Genomic DNA, 24,554 nt, shown 5'->3' on the forward strand with positions numbered 1-24,554 from the left:
TACTTCATAGACCCTGAAGTCTGTGTTTCGTTAACACAAGAGACAAAAACAGTTAGAAGATGGAGAATTAACTCTGTCTAGGTAACAAAGAAAACAGACCTTGCATCCAAAGGATGAATGGGTATCAGTTGTGCGAGATGCAAGAACTGCGAGCTTGGACCTGAGTTTCAGCCAGGATTAGTTTTCTTTTTCAGGATGAATAAGAAAACATTAACTTTTAGGTTTCTGGGATAGTTAGGATGTGTGTCAAATAATGATACCAGAAGTGAGTGCTTGAGTGATAATGCAGGATTACAAAAGGTAGTTTTTGAAGAGAAGCATAAATGGGTTCAAGAGACAGCCAGCTCTGTTACAACTGTGATAAATTTGAGGCAGTGACAGCCTTTAGGAAGGTATACAGTTTTAGTCCAGAAAAGGGGTGAGTCTAGAGCAGAAAGATAAAAATCAGTTGTGAGAAAAATCTCAATAATTTTCTTCAGACAGGATCTTCTGTGAAGCTATTTAATTGCAATTGCAACGTCAGGCATCCTGCAAGCAGGAGCACACAGTAAAAGTTTATCATAAACTTATATTCCCTATTACCCAACACTGATTTCCCCCGCTTCCTCACTGGCTGAGTACTACAGGTACTATATACAAGTACTACGGAATTCCCGGTCCGGGTTATCAGCAGTTATCCCTGTGCCTGTACCGTGTCTGTGCTGTGTCTGTCGTGTGTCTGAGGTGTGTCTGTGGTGGCCTCCCTTCTCCCCAGTGCTTCGCAGAGCCTGTCTCCAGATTAACTGTCTCGGTCCTTTATCGGCTCTACCGAGACAACCCATCACCCCCGATGGGACTGCTGAAATCAGTGGGGTGCACCTTCCTGTCTGTGGTGGCAAGAACTCTCTGGTAGGTGAAAAGATCCTGGACGAGGCACAAATTGTGAGAAAAATCTCGATAATTTTCTTCAGACAGGATCTTCTGTGAAGCTATTTTATTCATGATTGCAATGGCGGGCGTCCTGCAAGCAGAAGCACACAGCAAAAGTTTATCATAACCTTATATTCCCTATTACTCAACACCTGATTTCTCCCATTTCCTCACTGGCTGAGTACAACAGGTTCACAACCTACTCAATGCACTTCTATACCATACATGTCCTATGTTATTTGACCAACCGTTAATTCCTCCTCTTCCTATTTTATTTATTTTTTTAAAAAAATCTTGTGACTAGAGGGCCCATGATTTTTGTTTTTACTGATTTCGTACTGCTCATCCTGTTTTTCTTAGCTATCCTCCTTATTTTGGGACAGTGGGACCTTCCCCTTATCTGCTTAACGTACTCCCCACTGCTGTGCCGCACAATCACTTTTGAATATGCAAGGTTAGTGGAATTTTCCGCTGCAAAAACAACTTCTATTGCAAAAACACAACTTCTCACATCAGTCACCTGTACAGAAATGGCTATTGAATTTCTGTTTGCAGATGATAATACATAGAAGAGTCATATTCTCACATTGACCCTTCCACAAGTGTTTTATAGCAGTATTTTGTAGATCATGCAAATCAAAATTCAGTGTTTGATTTTTCCCATATGCCTAATGTTTAATCCCACTTTGCACACAGGGTTATCTATTAACACTCTGTAAACAAAGCATTATTTATTTAAGTGTATCGTTCAGACTAGAATCTTACTTTTTTCCAAAATGGAAAGCCATCTATTGCTTTGTATCTTATTATCGATTCCTGCCATTGCATCGTCAGACCTTTTGGTAACACATGTCAGAAACATTAAGGTAAGTAATCAACCATGTGTGGGACTCCCATTCTTCAGAGATTAGCTTCCTGCCATTTATGAACATTTTCCAGAGAGCTCATACAGTGCTGCCACCAGGAGCTTTCTGTTCTCTGTTATCAGTGAACACAAGATCAGACTTGGGATGCGGAATGGTTTGCCTCTAATCAGCCTCAGTTTTGAATCAGCTCTGAAGAAGCTCTCTTGTCTTTTTAAAAACATCACTTTCCTCTGTTTTACTTGTCATCACCATGTAAGGGTAAAATGTTTTAGAGCTTTTATATTTAGATGTGTGCAATTAGTGCTGCAATTGAACTTACTATAGTACTTGTATAGAGATGCAAAATATCAGTGAAAAGATGCCTTCGAAAAGAAATGTAACAGAGGTGTAACAGGACATCCAGATAAACATCTCTATGGTACAAATGACATTATTTCCTCTCTCTCAGTAATTAAAGCTTGTTTAAGTTACAGAGGGCAGATCTCTTCAGGGAACATTGTTGGTTAGTGGGCAGAACAGGACAAAGCAATTTATGGTCAGTTTCTGTTGATGAGGTTATGGTCTTTGCCAAAACTTTTTCTTTGAAAATCAGGATAATAATATGTCTATCTTTCTGAAGTCAGCTTGAGATTTACAGCTGAAAACTACAAATGTCAAGAATTCTTATTATCTCATATGAAGCCCAGATATAGGGTAGCTTGTTTCTCCTGATGACTATATTGTCTGTTGTTCTCTGTATGTCTTGCAATGCTAAAGCTTTCCTAAACAGAAGATGGCCGAAGCCCTGTGCTATGTGCCCTCTGTACATGCAGAACACTACAGAAAATAATGGTTGATTCTCCCACTTCAGTTCTATACATTATGCAAATGTAATTTTGTTGAAATGGAGGAGATTGCTGTATCTTGTAAAGGCCTCTCTCCCAAACCCTGTCTTAGCTCCTTTGAGCAGGTAGTATTCTAGTGATGAGTGACGAAGCATGGCTAGGAGTCTCTCTGGTACATGGCTTATAATCTTCAAGCTTTCAAAGCTGCTTTTAAAGCCACAGTCAGATAAACACAATTGGCAGAGCCAATCAGCTGAAAACTGAAAAAAAAATAATCCAAAGCAAAGACTCCTAAGTACACTTGTACATCTTGTTCCTATACACAAAGCTATGATAGGTAGGATTTTTTTTCTTTCTAGAAATAAAACTACCCCTAGAACTACATATTCAAAGCATGGGTACATCTCATGGGTACATGCTTAGAATATATAGTTCTAGGTGACAGCTTTCCTTCCATAACCCTCTCATCCTGGCAGCAGTGAGACTCCTAGAAAGGTCACAAGCAAGTTCTGTTTTCATAGCTTAGTTGCATTATTCTCTCTTCTATGTGATTTCCAATCAGCATCATTTGGAACGATGGAATCTTTAATGCTGCTGGTGATTTCAAAATCATTTTCATACCTTATTTTTCCTATGCAATGCATAGGGATTTACATAAATACTTCATTCAGTCTTGTGCATTGCTGGAGGTTATTTCAAATTAACTGTAGATTCTTTGCTCAATCTCTTAGGAATGCTGTGTTTTAGTTTCCCAGGCTGTAAAATCAGGGCTTCTTTCTGCAAGTAATGTAATGGGAGCCCTCTTTTCCCTCCCTGTATTCTTGGGTGTTCAAATTCCTATTTTCCTCTACTTTTCTTCTCCAATTTCCATAGATACTTTACACCTATGTTCTTTGCTGTTGCCACAGTAAAACAGTATTAAACAAAAACTGAATTTATCACTGTTATATAAATTAAATAAAAACATTCCAACAGTTGTTACAACTGGCAAATATGGGGAAATAGAAACATTTTATCAAGTAACCATAATTACACATCAGAGGATATTAAAATGACCTTGATGTTAGTGAGGTCTCTATCTACAACTGAGTGAATCATTAAGAATGAAAAAAATCACAGAATTGCAGAATCACCTAATGCAACCTTGTAATCAAATCAGGGTCAGCTGCAGTAGGTAGCCCAGGATGATGCCCACTTGGGTTTGAGTATCTCTGTACAAGATCAGCCCAAGTACAAAGCCACTAACACCTTTTACTAAAAGATTTTTCTGTATTTTCTTTTTCAATGAGAATGGCAGAGTAGCTCCAAAAGTATTTAGAGAATCAGACCAGAACTTTTTCAAAACTAGTATAGAATCCATAACTTTGTTAAAGAACATGCACAGCAGCAATTCTGGAAAAAATAAATGCAGTTAAAGTATTTTTAAGTTTAGGAAGTGATAGTCAGAATTACAGAATTTGCAACAAAAGAACACTTTTTTCCCATTTTTTTTTTTTTAGTCTGAAACTGCTTGATAATTCTACTTTAACAAAAAGGTTGTGCAAAACAAATTGACATTTCAGATACTTGAGCTTTTCATTTCCAAGCATCCATGATGATTAGCTATAATGACAGTACAGATACTGAAAAGATAATTTCAGTTTTGGAAAGGGAGCATTTGAAATGGTGGGTGTACAACACAGACATTAAAAAAAAACACATAAGTTTGTGAAGCAGGAGACATACACACAGAAATCACCTATGTGGCAATAACAGTTTGAATTATGAACTGGCCAGATTCTTCCAGTATTTGAGAAGCCTTCCCCAAATCTCTGTATTACCATTGATTTAATATAATGTCTTGGGGAAGAAAAACAAAAAAGAAGAAGAAAGAAAACAAATGCAAAATAAGCCAAAAGAAAAAAAAATCCTTTGTGTCTCCATTTCCAACCTGTAGAACTCCTAAATATGAAAGGTAACAAAAGCAAGGTAACAAGATATGTACCCAAGATATATATTTGATTTGTTATCTCTGTGTCTTTAACTCTCTATTTGGTAGAGCACATAAACATGAAAAAAAATAACTTGCACAGAACGTGACCCTCTTAGAGCCAAAAGAGATAAGGCATTACAACCACGCTTACAGGAATTGTGTTGTGCAAGCTGCTATTTTCACATGATCCCACAAGAATTTTTGAAGCCCGGTCTTTCTTTCAGATCATGAGAGTACATTATATTTTTGTAGGGCTTCTGATATTTGCACTCATTCCGAGAGCAAACACATGGAAACAAAAAATTCTACCAGTTTTTTTTTTTTTTTTTTTTTTTTTCTCCTTGCAGCCTTTCATAGTGACTGCTCTGTGAGCCTGCTGAATTGCCATCTTATGTATTTGTGTTAGCATCAGAGGCTGGTGGGGTGAAGCAGTCTGAAAGAGTGTAAGGATGGGTCTGCCTGATAAGTGGGATGTTTGTGTGACTGGAAAAAAAGTGCAAACCATTTTTTATGCTATGTTTTTTTCTCCCAAAGGAGAATTAGTTTGAAAAGACAAAATGTATATCACAGGTCCTGACAACAGGAATTCCCATGAACGAGATGTCTAAGTACAGCTTTCATACCTTTGTCATGATTTTTTCCCCATTTTTTCTCTTTACAGAAGCGAAATGCTGAAAATGACTTGGTGAGTAGTCTTGTCTTTTATGAAAACTTGGTTCTGTTCAGTCTGTGGTGAAAGATTCATAGTGACAAGAATACTCTAACGGTGTTCACAGCAAGTTTCTGTGAGCCCCATCTGAGCAAACATACTTCTGAGTGTGTGCAACATGGGGGGAGCCCTGAGTTGCTTGTTTTAGGCAGCAGGACTAACGAGGCTGTTCTTTTCCAAGCTCTGATGGAAACTCCAGTAGATGGAAAGAGAATTAACAAATTATTTGTAACCTCTTGTTATATTTTAATAGATAGCTAAGTTGTTTGAAGTCACCTCTGTGTCTCTAACAAACATTTTTATATTATATTGTTATTTGTAAGGAGGGCAAGAGACCAGATTTCTGAGGCTGATTCCACTTGGCATCTGAATGCCACTTCAGCAATGCTAAATGCTTTGATTTTGGGAAGGCCTTTTAATCAACTAGCCAGAGATCAGGCCTAGCATAACAATCACAAGTTTCTTGCCACTGCTGCTTTTGTTGAAGGAAGCAGACCTTGTTATTGCCTCCTTGCCTAAGGAGGCACATCTACTGCTGCCTGTGTTTTCAGATAGTCTCCAGCAACCTTACACCTGAGCATTTACGGAAATTCAGTCTTGCCCTACTCATTTTCTTGCTTAAAGGCAAATAAGTCCCACCTGTGAGAAAACTGAGGATAACAAAATGGAATTTGAAGCTCATCTGGAACTCGTTAGGTCTATTTTTACATGAGACAACTCTGTGTCTGTGCTCTAGGAGTCAACCACTCAATTGATTATATCAGTCACAAAGGCAGTGAGGCAGCAGTACATTGGTTGTGCTGTCTCTGACTAACCAGAAACAAAAATCACAGTCTCAGTAGAGGGGGGAAAAAAAAAAAAAATCTCCCACTGGTAGCATCTTTGTTGTGGTGGCAATATTTTGTTAAAGGGGCTATTGTTATGACTCCTGGAACAACACCCCCATGGTGATGTTACAGACCCAAGGCAACACAGCTGTGTCCTGTTTTTTATCATTAGGTCTTTCCTGTTTCACTTTGGAATGATAGAATCTCCTGCAATGATTTCTTTCTAAAAAGTATTATTATGGCTGATTAACACAGGCATAAGTATAACAGCTAGCTCTTTTTTTTCATGTTTCAATCTACAGGTTGTCAATGGGATAGAAATCTATAGCATGAAAATTGACAGTAAAGTAACTTCACGATTTGCCCACAATGTCATCACCAGTCGAGCTGTTAATCGTGGAAACGTGCACAAAGAAGTCTTCTTTGATGTTGAACTCCCTAAAACAGCCTTCATTACCAACTTCAGCATGTGTGTAGTTTTTAAAATACCGCTAGAGTAAACTCAAAATCTGTACAAATGCAACTGGGGAAAAGAAAAAAAAAAAAAAAAGCGTTCATTTTTAATTTATTTGTTTGATTTCTAAATGTCTTCAGGGCAATTTTCTGATACTATTAACTTAACATGTAAGATAACTGGGGAAAGGCAAACATTGGTACATCTATTAAAAAGATGAGTCATTTTTGATTATATTTATTCATCATTATGGACCTTAGGGAATGGAAGATCCTATCTGGAGATCCATTCACTTTTTCAGAAATACTATTTACTTTACTCTGATCTTATCAAACAAGAAAAGTTCTATTACTTCATTTCCCTGATGACATTATATTTTAATTTCTCTCTTCATTTTGAAATCAAATTTGAATTAAAAACGGGAAGTAGATTAAATCATTCCCTTACATTTTTATCTTAGTTGCAATACTACGCAATTTTAACACCATTTTGAAGTTTAATTCAGTTTAAACACGTCCATCTCTGCTAATCACACTATGCCTGTTTTATGTTCAGTGAAAAGAAACAGATGCTTTTAGGAGGCTCTAAGTTATGCTAGACCTTTTATTTTAGGGTGAGATCAATCCCCTGTAAAAAATGCTTGCTTAATGGTGTAAAGATGAAATGTTCAGCTGTAGACAGCTGCATTTGGATAGATGAGCCTCATCCAGAGAGTCATCTTTCTATTAGATGATATGACCAAGCTTGCTAAAGTGTAGGAATAAAGAAGGTGTAAGCAGTGTTGCTATTAGCCCAGTTTTGATCTAATTATTTTCAAGGAAAATATTGCTTTAGTTTCTCTGAGGTACAGAGCACAGAGTTCTTTGTTCAAGCTGAAGTCACTTGTTTGTGCTAGTTTGTGCTTCACTGAAAATGTTCAAATCTTGGCAATACCACATTCCTGAAAATACTTTTTAGCAAACCAATAAATAAACAGAAAATTGCCTATAATAACTTTTCATGTATCAGTGCAAACCATTCAGCTAAACTAGGCAATTTTTCTGCAGGACAATTGATGGTGTCACTTACCCTGGAAATATAAAAGAAAAAGAAGCTGCCAAACAGGAGTATGAGAAAGCTGTTTCAAAGGGACAGACTGCTGGTCTTGTCAAGTAAGAATGATGTCTGGTATGGCTTCCACACCATCATCCTGTAGCAAATTGTGAGATTGGTAATACCTTGTTCTGGCATATTTCTGAGGTTTGCTTTTTACAGGACCAAAGGAAAAGAACAAGTTAAGTTAAAAATAACAAAAGTAATTGTAATATAAATTATAAAGAAAGAAATACAACTTCTGACTGCACAGGCTGTATCTGCAGTTAAGGAAAAACTGTTTCTGCAGCTTTTGCTAACTGCATACGATCTGTTCCTGGGATTAAGCTCATTGGCAAACTTGAATAAATTCTACACTGTTTGACTATGATTTTAGCAATACATCAAAATTCCCATCTTTGTTTTACTCCTGCACCAACCAAACCCACGCAGTAAATACTGTGAAAAAGGATAATATTCTTCTTACCCACTTAAATACAGGGCTTCAGGAAGAAAAACAGAAAAGTTCACTGTTTCAGTCAACATTGCAGCAGCCAGTAAAGTCACTTTTGAACTCACATATGAGGAACTGCTGAAGCGACAGTTTGGAAAATATGAGATGTTCATCAAAGTAAAACCGAAGCAGCTTGTCAAAGATTTTGAGGTAGATGTCAAACTGTATCAAATTGGATACTGCGACTTAAAAGATGTTGAGATTCTGTTGAAAGTGTAGTACCATGGTCATTCCCATTGGCCCACAGATGAACTAAAGGCCCATGATAATATTTCCAGTGAACCATTTGGGGAGTCCCTGCCAACATGCTTTACTGCAGGTTTTTATTTGTAAGCCTGGCAAGTTAGCTCAGCTATTAAGCCTTCAAAATAAATGATATACAGAAAACTGAAAAGCCATTAAAATGCCTTGGGGTAAAATAGCTCTCAAAAATACCTTCATTGCATAAACTATGCCTTTCTCACACCACCATGAAACTACATCATGCTAAATTGTAGTGATACATATATTGTATTCTTGAAGGCTGTTGCTTTCGTGTGCCCAAACCAGTCTGATCACTTCTATCTACCTTACTAAAACCCATTTCTAAGGTAAATTCTTTCTCCTTTATATGCCCAGAAAAATCTGTGTAAAAAATCATTACAAAACTCAGCACCTGCAAATTCATAAAGCATTATTTTAAACACAATATGATAAAAGGTACACTGAAATATATGTCAAAGGTAGGCATGGCTCACAGCTAATAACAGGGCTATATTTTAGAAGGACTAAAGTATTTATTTGACATTTGACAAAATTCCACTAACTACATTTCAAACGTTACATTTTCATTAAAGCATAAACATTTGTTTCTAATTTTGTTTTTAACCTCTACATAGAAAAAGGCATGTTTGGCTGATAGTGTATCCACACAAGTGTGGTTTTGGATTTCTGTTATAACTTAAAAAAGTAAAATTATTTTTCTTTTAAGAAAATCTCTCTTTCATATCCATAGTTGCCTTCTGACCTTCCTGTAAATGACTAAATTGATATATTGTGGGAGAGTCAATAAAAATAATTTTCAATTAATATTTCAGATTGATGTAAATATCTTTGAGCCACAAGGCATCACTGAGCTGGAAGCTGAAGGAACATTCATCACCAATGATCTGCAAAATGTCATTAAAAAAACTTTTTCAGATAAAAAGGTACAGTACCTAATGCCTTCCATAATTTATTTATTATGGTTATAACTGAAATAATAGTATAAGTGCAAAAGTGCTGTAATGGCTAGCAATGGAAGTGAGAGGATAAAAAATAAAGTCCAGGCTTGTCTGTGCAAATTAACTGTGAATTACAAGCTAGCAAACTGAAGGCCATCTCCATGCAGTTCAGAAGCCACTTAGTTCCAGCTGTTAACATGGAACTATACCCAGAGCAGTAGGCCTTGTCCCACAGCAGTAGTTGTAAACCTGGATACCAACTTCACTGTTTCCTATGGAAGAACTAAATCAGTAGCAAGTAGATTTCTCATGTGTGGAGGTGGTAGAAGTCTTAAGTCATAGACTGCCCAAGAGCTTTATCAAAGCTATAATTCAGCGTGGAGGGCTAAACCAAGGAAGGTGAGGAACAAAACATATAAAGAGAGCTCTAGGTAGCAGCCCTGAGATATCAGTTACCCATCAATAAATACAAATACAAACTAATACTTCAACAGATAAAACAAGTTATTCTCATGTCTGTGAATATAAATATACTAGTCTTAGAAAATTACAAACTTCTTTGTGTTTGGTAAAAGTTTTCAGCTAAGATTCAGATCTCCTGATGGTTTTTCTTTTCAGGGGCATATTTCTTTCAAGCCAACTCTTGATCAGCAGCGAACCTGTGCAAATTGTTCGCAGTCTCTCTTGGATGGAGATTTTACTGTAAAATATGATGTGAAGAGAACAACTCCAGATAATTTGCAGGTAAATTTGACAGCTGACAGTTTTGCACTGTTGAATGATCTTACCTTGCATGGTAAATGTCAAGGAGCAGTGAAAGCCAGTTGTTCCTTAAAGGACAGGGAGCTGATTGTGACAACATAGCTTCAGCACCCAAGAGCCCAGTCACCACAGAACCTGAGCAAGGCAGACCCAGAAAAGGAATTCAAATTCAGACAAGAGTCCAGGTCATCAGGCATATTTGTGGTGATGAGGCAGTCTGAGGTGAAGGTGGGAAGTCAGTCAGGATGGGATACAGATCGATGGGGTCCATGGACAGACAGAGGTGAGACTGGTCAGGGCTATTAAAGCCTGTTAGTCCACTCAAGAGCTACAGATGAAATCAAAGTAATTTCTTCTTTATCCATTTTATCTTCGTAATATATAAAAAAGCTATTGGTTTGTTAACATATTTTTTTTTTCCTTCTTTTTTTTTTCCTTTTTTTTTTTTTTTTTTTTTAGATTGTCAATGGTTACTTTGTACACTTCTTTGCACCAACAAATCTTCCACAGTTGCCCAAGAATATTATTTTTGTAATAGATATTAGTGGCTCAATGTCTGGAAGGGAAATAGAACAGGTAAGTTATTTTATTAATATCGAGTCCCAATGGAAGAGCCTCTGTTGTGATGGAAGGGACATGATAACTTAAGGTGAAGAAGCTACACCAAGTGCTTTTATGCTATGGCCTTGCTAAGTCTCTGTACTGTAAAAACTAGATCAATGTCTTACTGCACAACAAAATTCTTTACATTAAGTCTATATTTTACTTAGAAATTTCATTATTTCAAAATTTTCAGATATCTACATTTTCAGAGAGGTATCTCATGTGTTCTATACATTTCCAAAAATAAAATGCTTCTATAGTATTATGTGCATTATCTGTGTTGCTCATTCTGTCTCCTCTGGGAAGTAGCAGCTCTTTTCATAGCTAGGACTCCTCATTCTAATCTAATGCTCAGAACTTTTAAGTTTTTGGTGCTGAATCAAAATATCTACACTTGTCGCATATGGACTTCTCCATGAACCTGTAACTGCCCATTTCCCAACACCTTAAATTTGCCATGCCAACTTGTCTCATTCAACAATCTGTGTCACAGGACCTGATTTTCTTCTCAGCTACACAGATTTACCAGATGTAGTTGCAACTGTCTGATTTCTCTAGAGTTACTCTGAAACAGACACAGGACTAGACAGGATAGAACAAGCTCAGAATATGTGCAAAACATTCTGTGTAAAAGGAACAAAAGAAAAAAGTACCTGAGAGATTAGGCATGTAACACCTACAAGCACCAATTTCTTTACAGTTGAACAATATGTTAAAATCTCTTCTTCTTATAGACAAGAGAAGCACTTCTAAAAATCTTAGATGACATTAGAGATGATGATTTCTTCAATTTCATACTGTTTGGTAGTGATGTACGCACTTGGAAAGAAAAATTAATCAAGGCCACTCCTGAAAATTTGGATGAAGCAAGGAAGTTCGTTCGGGGCATTAACACTGAAGGCAGTAAGTACTTTACTGGACTTGCTAATAGGTTATTGAGTAAGTTAATTTATCAATTCAGTCTGTGAACACAATGCTACACCTTATTTAAAAATTATTACTAATGGGACACTCCTGAGCTTAAAATTGGCTCAGTGCATATCTATTTTTCCTTATGTTTCCAAAGCTCAGTTATTTTTGTATCTAAACACCCTCCTGCTAGCAAACCTACACCTTTCATCTTTATAATGTAGTGACATCTTGTCAGATTCCTGTGAAAAATGGTCCTTTATTTTGACTGCCTCTGTTGAAGCCAAATTTCTATGTCTACCTTGCAGTGACAAATTTATATGGTGGTATAATGAAAGGAATTGAGATACTGAATGCTGCTCATGAAGAAAACTTTGTGCCCAAGAGAAGTGCTTCTATAATTATTATGCTAACAGATGGCCAACCAAATGTAGGTAAGTTTGTGCTGGATGCAATAACAGAGTGAATTAACTAACAAAACCCACTCAATTAAATTTTCTATGATCTTTGACTTTTGATGTGGTGTTTTTTTTTTTTTTCATTATTTAATTGCTGCTACACCAGCTTCATGCCACTAAACAACTCTTTGATAGTGCCTCTTAAGAAATCCAAACACCACTAATCACATTTCATTTTATCTATGAAGAAACTCAACCTTTCTTATGATTTAATGCAGGCATATCAAATACCCAGGACATTCGGGCGCATGTGAAAAAAGCCACTGAAGGGAAATACCCTTTATACAATCTTGGTTTTGGCTATGGTGTTGACTATGGTTTCTTAGAGAAGATGGCACTAGAAAATAAAGGATTGGCCCGTCGGATTTATCCTGACTCTGATTCAGCTTTACAACTTCAGGTACAGTAATTCCAACTTAAATTAGACGAGAGATATATTAATTCAGGTAAGTATACAGACATTTCTTATTTTGAAGTAATCAAAAAGCCCAAAGTGTACTCTGGTACTGACACAATCAATAATATGCTGTAATCAGAATATTGGTTGCATTTCATTTTCCTTTATAAAAGCAGAAAGTGGAAGGACTATAAAAGGGAGATACCCTAGGCTATGGAAGAGTGTTCAAAACTTGGCATAAGGTGGAAGAAGACATGGTTCTGAAGGATACATTGGTGTGTGCCAAATTATATAAGCAAAATTGCTGCAATCACTATATCTATCTTCCATACCTCACAGATCATGTGGTTAATGTCATGGCAAGCGAAGAGGAGAATGACAGAGCTTAAGAGTCTAGCAAGTGCAAGCAGGTGTATCTTACCATACTTCTGAAGCATTTTATAGCAGTACCACCCATTGGAAAGATTACCATCCACTGCAATATATGCAATACCATCCATTGGAAGGACTGACCAACAAATTTGTATACTGGATTTCATTACAAGCTCAGTCAAAATCTAACACCTAGTCTCCTTTGGCTTATGTTATGATTTCAGTCTCTGCAGGGAATAAGTCTAGAAACACTTTAATATAACGGGAGGAGCTTAGGATTCCTCTCAATTGTGATTGAACTCATCATCCACAGCATGTTGTTCTTGATTTTTTTTCTCTGTCCTAGTGAGGCTTGAAGAGTCAATATATTCTTTCTCATTTGACTTTTTTGCAGATGTTTAGGCCTTGTAGTCTGAGATTTAACTGAATATTTACATACTTCTTCTAAAATGCATTCTAAGTTTTTACTGCTAAAATAGTAGGACATCTATCTACCAGTGAATTAAAGAAAAAATATAGTTAAATGTTTTTATCTTTTTATCCTGCAGGGTTTTTATGAAGAGGTGTCCAATCCCATGCTCACTGATGTGGAGTTACACTACCCAGAAAATGAAATATCAGGCTTAACTAAAAACAGTTTTAAGCATTTCTATGATGGGTCTGAGATTGTGGTGGCTGGACGCTTTGTAGACATCAACCAAAACAGTTTGACTGTAGATGTGAAAGGTGAAGGTGTAAGTATGTATTTAACTGAGTAAGGTTAAATAAATGCTATGCAAAATATCCAATTGTTCAGAGCTGGGAAAACTTAAAATATTTACAGGTTTGTCTTTATCTCAGTGGAAGGATGTATTACTACATACATAACAAGTAAATGCACCAAAGGCATTGCTTTTGCAACTGCAGGTTACTTGCCTAAGAATCCTACCTGGTGGTAGGATATTTAGTGTTCACAGGCAATAGTCTTCACTGGGTGAGGAAAACTGAGGGCCAAGACAGCTGAATATTTGGTATGCCTTCCTCTAAATACAGAATTCTACTTCTAATATGAACCAGGTGTGAAGGTCTTGATTCTGGAACGTTCTGGAAGTCTCTGGCTACTTATGCTGCAGATAAATTTCCTTATTTCCAATAGGCTAATGATGCCCTGTCATTTACTACACAACAAGATGCAGAACAAACAGCTAAAGCTTTCCAAGAACAGGAATACATATTTGGGGATTACATTGAAAGGCTCTGGGCTTATCTCACGATTGAACAACTCCTGGAAAAACGGTAATTAATCCTAGAATTGCATTTTCAATGAAACTATTAAGCCATGTGACTGGTACAACTTCTTGGATGCAAAGCTGCAATTCACAACTATTTTGTCTTCTCCCCAACCTCAATATTCCTATTTCAAGTAGCAAGTTAAATCATTTTAAATTACTGCAAATATAAAGCAATTTTGCCCTTCTCCACTGGATAGCCAATGAAATCAGAAGAGCACTTAGATTATAACGAATATACCTTCCTGATAAATTAGCTGCAGAGTGACAATTTCGTTTTAAAGAAAAGTACTTAAGTTAGAGTTCAGTCAGTAATTTAGCAATCATTGATGCCAGGAGTCTCTCCCTGTGTTCAGCACTGCAGCGACAGGAGAAGAAAAGGAGAATCTTACAGCTGAAGTCCTGGATCTCTCACTAAAGTACAAGTTTGTAACACCACTGACATCCATGGTGGTAACAAAGCCAGAAGACTATGACAATCAAGTTGGGATTGCTGATAAAATGACTGAAGGTATAGACATTTTCACAGTTTTGCTTTATCAAAGAAGCCACATGTTCCTTTGATGTTTCCCAAAAGAAAAGCTTTGTGTGGGGCACAGTTTTAAACACACATCTGAAAAATCTATTTTTGAAGCCTGTATCTGTATGGCTTATACAAAATTACTTTTCATTTTGAAGCTCATTTCCATCAAACCATCCTTCACTACTAATTCATACAGGTAAAACATTATAAATTCAAATTTGGTGTATTTAAAAATAGATGTATAAAATATTACATTAAAAAAGAAGCATTTCTAATCTAATAATCCAGCTATATTCGATTTTGGTCACATCACTCTTGCCTTTATGTTTTTACATACGTCAGCTTAGAAGTAATTGTAGTAACATCTTTCTACATGAAAAGGGTCTATTGCCATGAGATCTTCCTTGTGCAGAGTATTTTAGGTTGTAAAATCATGACAATAATACCTGTAAAACATATCTATTGCAGAAAGAAAAACAGTTATTAAAAGCACACAATTTATTCTCATCTCCTTTGATACTTTGGCCAATGATTAACTCGTTGCTCAGTAAATCATTATACTTTCATGCAATTCAGCCTCTCTGTATCACCTGTGTGAAAGAGAATAACTCTATTCCTCTTTAGTGAGAGCAAAGTAAGACAAATACTAGTGCACCCCAAAGACATTCTACTATAATGTATATTTGTTGCTTGAGGCATCCTTATCTCCCTAATTCAACAGGTCTGTCAAACCTCCTGTGAGGCTTTCCAATCCCATCTATTAACATCCATTATTTTTTCCTGAAACCCTTGCCCCCTGCCCCTAGTTTTGCCCTAGTTCCTCCCAGGCTCTGTCTAGGGTCTGTGCAGGATTCTAAATGAAAAACTTGCTTATCTCCTGAATTTGGCATGATAACCAAGACTTATTTTAAGGCTTTTTAACTTAACAGAAATGCTTACTGGAGGTTAGTGAGAGTTTCTTTCAAGTGGAATATAAGCCAGTTAACTGCTAGGTACCCTACAAAATGCAATAATTCTACAGGCATGTTGATGATATTTTTTTTTTGCATTTTTTTTTGTAATTATCGTGATGGGATACTGATACAAAAACACTTGTTTAATTTGACATTAAACACAAATTTAACTTAACATTCAAGTCATTATACAGCATAATGACTTTGTAGTTTACAAGTGAACACTACAAGATGGACAACTCACACAAACATCTGACAGAAATGGCATGTACTTAGAGTCACCTTTTTCTGAATCTCTTTTCAAGAAAATCCTCTATGTATGTTGAAAGGATACAGTGATAACAGAAGAATATACTCAAAGCACTTCCACTGTGTAAGGAAAAAAATAACTTTCACGCATACTGGAGTCTAGAATCACGAATAGGATTACTGAATCATCCAGTCAATATTTGCAGAATGAAGCAAATGCCTTGGAAATTGCAAAAGAGTAAAAACCAATACAAACCACTTTGTGATATGTAAATGACACGATGATAAAGCAATTACTAATAGTACTCTTGTTATATGCATAGTTAATTGTAGATTTGCTGCCCACATAACAGCTTTTTGCTTTCACTGTGTTTCTGTTTGCTCTGTATATATTGAATTGTAGCATTGGGAAGAAATGGAATTTTAAAAAAATTGCAGATATATGGTAGAATCTGACAATTCAACAACAGAGTTTAATTTTTTGTTTGTTCAGAATATGTTTTAACAGGGTCAGAATCCTTCTTGTTTAGTCACACAACTGAAACTGTAAATTTCTCTTTTTCTCCCTTTTACTTCCTGTTCACCCATGATAACAGCTGAAGGTATGTACATTTCTTTTTAAATTTACCTAGCATTTTTTTTAAGCCTTGGAGGTATATTTATTCCCCAATGATTTTACAAAAATATTGTGTTATAGATTAAGACACTGTTATAATGAGATTAAAAACTTTACGGATAGAAAATGTTGTGATTACTGTTTTCAATTTCCTAACTGCAGCATCCCACCATCACAAAATTCAGGCCCAGTACAATTAAGTTTCTTTCCAGAGCTAGCACTGTTGGCTCCCAGATACCTGCATATAGGCAAGTGTCCAAAAAAAAATGTCTTCATTGTTGCTGTGTTGTTGCTTCTTCAGCACAGCACCACATCTACAGACACTGTTCCATAGATTCAGATGTAAAAAGAGAAGACTAGAAATACATGGGAACAGGTGGATAAATCTTACTGACTTTCCAGTAGTACAGTTCGGAACAAGGCACAAGGGAATTAGAAAAGGAGCAAATTGTCCCAGCCCCTTACAGATCCCCTAAAGGACAAACTGCATACCTTTTGAGCAATAGCATTTTTGCTGTAAACTGGTCTGTGCTTTCTATCTGTTCATGACACTGTGTTGAACTCATTCATGGTTTGCTTTGTTGCAGTACAAAAATCTAAATAAACTGTTTTGACTAACTTTTTTTTTTTTTTTTTAATTAATTTGGAACTTTATACATGACTACAAGATTTAGGAGTTATTTTTCAAGGAAAGAGGGAGATTGTCTTTATTCTTCTCACCTCTAAAATAATGTTTTCTTTCATTCACAGCACAGGCTGCCCCAGTTGTTATGCAGGGTAAGTAATTAATTAGATTTTCTGAATGAAGAAACATCTGTCAAAGGAAATTGATTCAGACAACTGAAACTGCTGGAGAGATGGAAACTGCCTTGTCTGAGTTTACAGCTGTATTTAAACAAATACTACCAATTCTTCCTCACTGCTAAAATCACACTTAAAGACAGAACAAAACCACATCTGAAAAATGCTCAGTGGAATAGTTGTTAAGGAGTAAATATCATCAAACCAACATTTTCCTGGAAAGCTGTTTCAGAGGATGGACTTGAATTTGCATCTGCTTGGGAATTATATTAAGCATGGGACTATGATATCAGCATCTCTGGCTAAATTAATATATTCAGTTATTTATACAAAGAGAAATTGTTTTATTGATGAGAGTAAGACAGCAACTGACTCTTCAGACTGGTTGAACAGTGCTGGAAATGGAAGAGTCATATTTAAGATTTAGTGCAGGAGATTTGTCTCAATCTCTCTCTCAATCTCTCTCCCTATCTCTTTCTAGTTTTCTCAATTTTTTTAAAAGTCTCACATTCATCCTATCAAAAGCAAATGTCAAAACATCAGAAATTTTAAATGGATAATGCTGTTGCATTTCTACCCAGACTTGTTGATAGACAGCTTAATCCTTAAATCTGAGACATTTGCCTTCCTACAGACACATTGCTTGGGCTTTGTGGAGACGCTCAAACCAATTTAGATTACAAAAGAATCTGTCTTTATCCTAAAGCTTTGCTTGATTCCAAAGGGACACAAACTGTCATTCTATTTTATTGAAAAAAAAAAAAAACAACACAGGATGGAATTTGCAATTTACCTAGCATATTAACTTTCTGACATCTTACATGTTCTGTGCAGATAGTGTGTAAGTATTCCATTTTGATGGGAGCCTTTCTAACTTATTTTTCTTTGCACCCTGCAGCTCCACCATTATATTTATCAAGGCCTGCATGGTATACTAGTGGTGAGTTACTTTTGACTAATTTGAACTGTGTCTGTTCAGAAGGAAAACTCTTGTGGGTATTTAAGACTGAACCACACAATTCCCGGAGTCTTTTACACAATGCCTTTACACAAAAGCAGACAGTTTTTCACAACAGATGAGTACTTCAATTTACTTTAAATATCTAAAATGTTTTAAAGCCATTGAGTCACTGAGATCATATATGGTCATTTTGTTAGCCCCCTTCCCACTGTCTAGGCTTCCTGATTTAGCCCCAATGAGAAGGACCTGGGGGTGCAGGTTGATGAGAAACTCAATATGAGCCAGCAACATGCACTTGCAGCCCAGAAAACCGTATCCTGTGCTGCACCAATGGAAGCATGGCCAGCAGGGCGAGGGAGGGGGTTCTCTCCCTCTGCTGTGCTCTTGTGAGACCCCACCTGGAGCCCTGTGTTCACCTCTGGGGCCCCCAGCACAAGGAGGACATGGACATATTAAGCAAGTCCAGAGGAGGGCCACAAGGATGATCAAAGAACACCTGCCTATGATTCAGCCTGGAGAAGGCATTGGGGAGACCTTATAGCAGCCTTCCAGTGCCTAAATTGGGCTACAGGAAAGCTGGGGAGGGACTGTTTGTCAGGGAGTGTGGTGATAGGACAAGGAGGAATGGCTTTAAACTAAAAAATGGTAGATTTAGATGAGATATAAAGAAGAAATTCTTTACTCAGAGGGTGGTGAGGCACTGGAACAGTCTGCCCAGAGAAGTTTTGGATGCCCCATCCCTGGAAGCACTCAAGGCCAGGCTGGATGGGGCTTTGCACATCCTGATCTAGTGGTAGGTGTCCCTGCCAGGGCAGGGGGGTTGGAACTAGACGATCTTTAAGATCCCTTCCAACCCAAACCATTCTATGATTTGTGATGGTGACTACCTCCTCTAGCCATGTGGACTTCCTGTCCTCCCTAATACTTTCATCCTCAACGATAACCACTTAGATGTACCCAGCCTGAATCACATACCAAATTTCACAGTGGTTGAGAGTCATAGGATATATGCCACATACCTGGGGAAGATGAGGGGAAGAAGGACATAGTTCACTTTTGGGAGTTGGTAGCAGCTTCCTTGGGACCCCACCACTCCTTGGCAGATGGGCTGGACTAAGCTGGGCACAGCTTGTGCAGGGATCAGTTCCTGCTGGTCCCCAGCATCAGGTACACTGCCACAACATTAAATGTTCATGTAGAGCTTTGAACCTGTGTATCACTGAACAAACACCTGTGACTTGCTTTACAGTTGATGGCGATCCACACTTCATTATATCAGTGCCACAAAAAGAGGATGCCATTTGCTTCAATATCAATGAAAAACCAGGTGATGTGTTAAGTTTAATAAATGACCCAGTTACAGGTGAGTTTATCGTTTTTAAACAGTAAATCAGAATACTTATATCAAAATGTCTTATTTTTAAGGTCTATTTCTCTCTTTTTATACTATATATGCTATTTTTCCAGCAAAGTTAACAGGAGTTACTATAGCCATGATAGGGTACCATTACCATAATTTTGTTTTCACTTCTTGGAGCAACATGAACTTTTAATTGCCGTTTGAAAACCACTGTGGGAGTTGAGAGATGTAATTTGTTTCAGTGAGTAGAAGTAGAAGCAATAAAATAATGTTCAGGTTTCCATTTCATGGATTATCTGGCAAACAGAGACGGATGGCACACAGGCTATTCGTGCCCATCACAAAATTTTGTAGTCTAGGAAATATTCAACTTTTATCAATAAGGTGGTTGTCGTCTTTGTGGATGTCTACAGAACTGCCTCCAGAGCTCTATTCCTTTACTATACTTTTGCACAAACATGCACAAGTAATTCTGGTCTACTTTTCAATTTGGATTTGTTTTGTTGAACTGTAACTACTGCAACACTCTTTGATGTCCTATCTATAAAATAGTATTTGTTGTTTCCTTATCACATTAGGCATCACAGTCAATGGAGAACTCATTGGTGATAAGAGAGCAAACAGCGATGCAAAGACACAAAATACATATTTTGGAAAACTTGGCATTGCAAACAAGTATCTGAATTTAAAAGTGACAGTAACTTCTGAGAAGATCTCAATTGAGAATGGCAATGAAAAGACAGCTTTTACCTGGCTTGACTCAGTCACATTGCAACAAGAAGGGTAAGGCTTATGGAAAGAATATTGTATTCCAGTGTTACATTTTTACACTCCTTTTTGGGGGATGATCAAAATATACTTTTAAGATATAAAATGTAAAAACCAACCAACCAACCAATTCAAATCACGCTGGATTCAGTGCTCTACTTTGTTGTGTAATTGCTGAAGATTATTCATAAACTTCTCTGCTTGTAATAAGTAAGTGCAGAATTTCCTCTGATGTTCCATTAGTATGACTAATGTTGGACTCGATAATCCCTGTGGATCCCTTCCAATTTGGGATATTCTATGATTCTATCTATTAGAGAATCATTTATACCTGTGCAAAAGAAAGCTTAGAAAAGAAACAACAGTACCTTCTCCTCCTTTACATTTTCACTGTGTTTTCGGACCAACTATTCTTTCCAAGGACAACACTGCAACAGAAAGAGATTCAGAGCAAAACTCTGATTCAGAATACTTTTTTTTTTTTTTTTTTTTTTTTTTTTTGGCAGGGGGACAGCTATGTTAATGATATCAGTGACATGATCAGAAGCAAATATTCTTTATCCTAACACCAACCTAGGCACGTTAGAAGTTGTCTTTTCTGAAAAACAAAGAGAAAAGGGGGCAAGTAACATCCAGGCAAGAAAGTGATGGTTTTATCAGTAACATTTTCAATACTGAGCATGAGGTGCAATATCTAAATCTCACTAACATGTCTGTGATTAATTGTGCTGTTATGGGAAGAGTATGGGCAGAAACAACTTGCTGAAAACTTTAAAGGCTAGGTAGCCTTTTACAGTGTAATTTAGTATGAGTCTTGGACTGGCTGTGAACACACACAGATTCACATCAACCAAACTAAACAACTTAATTAAAACAACAACAACAACAACAAAACCATAAGTAAGTTATGAAGCCACACTTGTTTGACCTGTTTCATTTCTTGATTTTCTTATCACTGCTGTTAACTCTTAACGCAGAGCCCTAAGTCAAGTTTTTTTCTCTCTCTCTCTCTTTTTTTTTTTTTTTCTCCCCCTCAGTTTAACTTTGATAATTAACAGGGAAAAAAATCTGGTGCTCTCAATGGGAGGTGGTGCATCATTTGTTATTGTTTTGCACCAAGTATGGAAGAAACATCCTCTCCAACAGGATTTCTTAGGACTGTATACATTGAAAAGTCATAAATTGTCTGAGCAGACCCACGGATTACTAGGTATGACTTCATTTGGCATTTTAAATATAATTTTCTTTCATTGAGGCTACCTAATTTGCAGACACAATCTTGTATTTGGCCTTTATGAACGGAGACAGAGGAGGAAATCGAGATAATGTTGATCAACTGTATGAAGATTTCTGACAATATTCTGGGCTCTGGCTTTATGCATAATCTTTTCTTAAATTCTTCTGCTGAAATCACTAGCACCCATGGTTCTCACTGACTCACCTACAGATTCTTTTCCTTATTACACCATTCCTCCAGACTCTTGGATGGTTTGATCTCCCCTTTTACCTTTCTCCTAAGTACAAACACTCAGAAAATGCACATGCTTACTCATTGGTCAAAATTTGCCAAACCTCAGTTAGTGCACCCTTGTATGCAAAGAAGATGTTAAGGTATATCTTGATTGACTATCATCACAGAATCATCTAGGTTGGAAGAGACCTCCAAGATCACCTAGTCCAACCTGTGACCTAACACTAACAAGTCCTCCACTAAACCATATCACAACACTCTAAATCTGAACATCTTTTAAACACCTCCAGGGATGGTGACTCAACCACTTAATCGTACATTAAAATTACAGAAAGCCTTGTATTGTTTAGGATTATATTCACGTTAGAAAACATTCTAATAGAAGGCAAAGTTGGTACTTCAGGGATGAAAATTAAGGCCTCACTGAATCCCGTTTTCTGCCAGAGTAGTGGGTTTTGTGGTATGCATCCTCTGTTGGAAAATGTTATGCTTCCACTGACAGCAGACATTTTACTTGCTTTTTGATTTTCTCTTACAAAATCAGGTAAGCGCAGAAAAAGTTTTTTTGTGTCAGTAAGTTCAGTTATTGTGGTAAATAATGAACTTCTGTGAACATTTTTGAATTTTGGTAATGCTCTTGGAGGTCTGAAGAGATTGAGCCAAGATATCAGTGACAGTATGTTAGGTTCATGAATCTTTGGAAATGCTGTAATGAAACAGAAGAGCAGAAAAATGATGGAATGTTTTTTATGCTTTTTTGCTCCTCAGAGTAAAGGACTTGTCCAGATACAAAAATTATTCTGCTGTGATATGACTTGCAAATAGAAAGACGAGTCAAGAAAAGCCCACATGATGTGTGGGTACATGGTGTTACAGTTCACTGACTTACGCATCTCATTGTTATGTTCGTCTTCTTTGAATTTGCCTCTGTAGTCATTACAGCACTCGTTAAATCACCAACAGCATCCTACATCAGCCCAGGCAGGGCAAAAAGTGTCCAAAAGCTAATCCTGTCAGGAATGTGAAAATTCCTTAGATATCAGGCTTGTTCTGAAGATAATCCTACCAAGTAATTTCAGAGATCAACATGTATTATTTGATTAAAAAAAAAAAAAAAGTTACAGACTTGGAGAGTATGTAATAAATACAACTGAATAAGCAAGAAACAAAGTGAGGCTATCTTAAGGACTATCTAGAAAAGACCAATTTTACTTCACACTCTAAACTTAGAACCTACATCCAGATGATATGCCAAGAACACTAGTTCATAAAAATTAAATATAATAGGCATATGTTCAACCTTGCATCAAACTTGATGTTTGCTTATGCATTTAAAACCCTGAGAGAACCTGGAAAACAGCATGGGAATGTAGAAATTCTGGGGTTTCGGTTTGTTTTGTTTCTGTTTTAATATGTGCAACATGCTTGAAATGGTAATTTTGGCTTCTATTTTTAGGACAATTTTTCCACCCTATTGACTTCACCATACTTGAAATCCATCCTGGGTCCGATCCCAAGAAACCAGATGCCACAATGATTATTAAAAACAAGGAACTGACAGTAACAAGGTAAAATATAATCAAGTCCTTAGAAAAGACTAGCGTGTCAATTTGTCTTTTCTGCTTCACTACCTCCATGACTGTATTTTACCTTTCAGGGGCTGGCAGAAGGATTACAGAAAAGATCCTAAGCATGGCGTTGATATTCCCTGCTGGTTTGTTCATAACAATGGAGCTGGGCTAATAGATGGTGTTCATACAGACTATATAGTTTCCAGTCTGTTTTAAACAACAACTACCTACAAAATCATGCGTACACAGAGTACTTTTCTGAAAGAATAGTACTTTTCGCTGTTGAAGAAGTGTTAATAATACATGTGCTTGCCATGTTTGAAAATACCAAGATATGATAGATTCTCACATTTTTACTGCATGTGTGATCAAATTTTCAGCACTAAACACCTATTCTGCGTGCACAGCTATGCTTCATATCCTCAAATACCCTTATTTTACTGTATTAATTTACTAGTTTTAAAGTTATAATTTTACTTTGTAAGTCGTAACAGAAAAGTTCTATACAATTTTAAATTAATCAATGAGGTTCAGGAGCGATTTAAATAAAAGCATCAACATTTAATGCCTTGTTCTTTTATTCCAATGTTTTAATGCCTGTTTCACAAAGCCTGGGATGCAATATGCAATTTGAAATTCAACACAAGAGGACAGCTGACAGACCAGAACATATTTCAAGATAATTCAGTAATACTTAAAGCCATCTAACCACTTGACTGTACAGTGGTGAGGGTTGGTGCCATTACTCGAGGTGACTGTTGGCAGTGTGGTATAGATCCAGGACTTCTGTACTTTGGTATTTTAATTTGAACCTAACTGTTGAATGCTCATATCTCTATATATTAATGAAATGCCACAGTTCCAAGCAGCACTTACATTTCAGTAATTGTTGCTGTATTTTATTTATTTGTGTGTGTGTGTTTGTAAAATCCTTTATTCAAATGAATGAAAAAATCAATTCTGGAAATTGTCACAGATGCTGGATAGTGCTGTCTGTCTAAACTCAGACAAAAGTACTGTGTTCGAGTACTGTGTTCAGTTTTGGGCCCCTCGCTACAAGAAGGACATCGAGGTGCTTGAGCGGGTCCAAAGAAGGGCGACGAAGCTGGTGAGGGGCCTGGAGAACAAGTCCTACGAGGAGCGGCTGAGGGAGCTGGGCTTATT

At 36.9% G+C, this 24,554-nt stretch overlaps 1 protein-coding gene across 2 annotated transcripts; it reads left to right on the forward strand.

The window, feature by feature from the left end:
• The first annotated feature begins 1,639 nt into the window (after window positions 1-1,639).
• ITIH3 (inter-alpha-trypsin inhibitor heavy chain 3) lies at window positions 1,640-23,955 on the forward strand. Of its 2 annotated transcripts, XM_035337293.1 has the most exons (22): window positions 1,640-1,775; window positions 5,233-5,256; window positions 6,410-6,576; window positions 7,608-7,712; window positions 8,134-8,296; window positions 9,223-9,333; window positions 9,967-10,092; window positions 10,570-10,686; window positions 11,448-11,616; window positions 11,931-12,056; window positions 12,299-12,480; window positions 13,398-13,583; window positions 13,985-14,124; window positions 14,474-14,628; window positions 16,439-16,444; window positions 17,209-17,235; window positions 18,158-18,199; window positions 19,470-19,583; window positions 20,159-20,363; window positions 21,386-21,558; window positions 23,276-23,387; window positions 23,477-23,955. In XM_035337293.1, the coding sequence occupies exons 1-22, from the start codon at window positions 1,686-1,688 to the stop codon at window positions 23,604-23,606; spliced, it is 2,670 nt and encodes an 889-aa protein (XP_035193184.1). In that variant the 5' UTR covers window positions 1,640-1,685; the 3' UTR covers window positions 23,607-23,955. The 2 variants fall into 2 exon arrangements, with proteins under 2 accessions (XP_035193184.1, XP_035193185.1); XM_035337294.1 differs by lacking the exon at window positions 16,439-16,444.
• Window positions 23,956-24,554: the final 599 nt, after the last annotated feature.

This window comes from Oxyura jamaicensis, chromosome 12 (assembly GCF_011077185.1).
Source record: "Oxyura jamaicensis isolate SHBP4307 breed ruddy duck chromosome 12, BPBGC_Ojam_1.0, whole genome shotgun sequence".
Lineage (NCBI taxonomy): Eukaryota > Metazoa > Chordata > Aves > Anseriformes > Anatidae > Oxyura > Oxyura jamaicensis.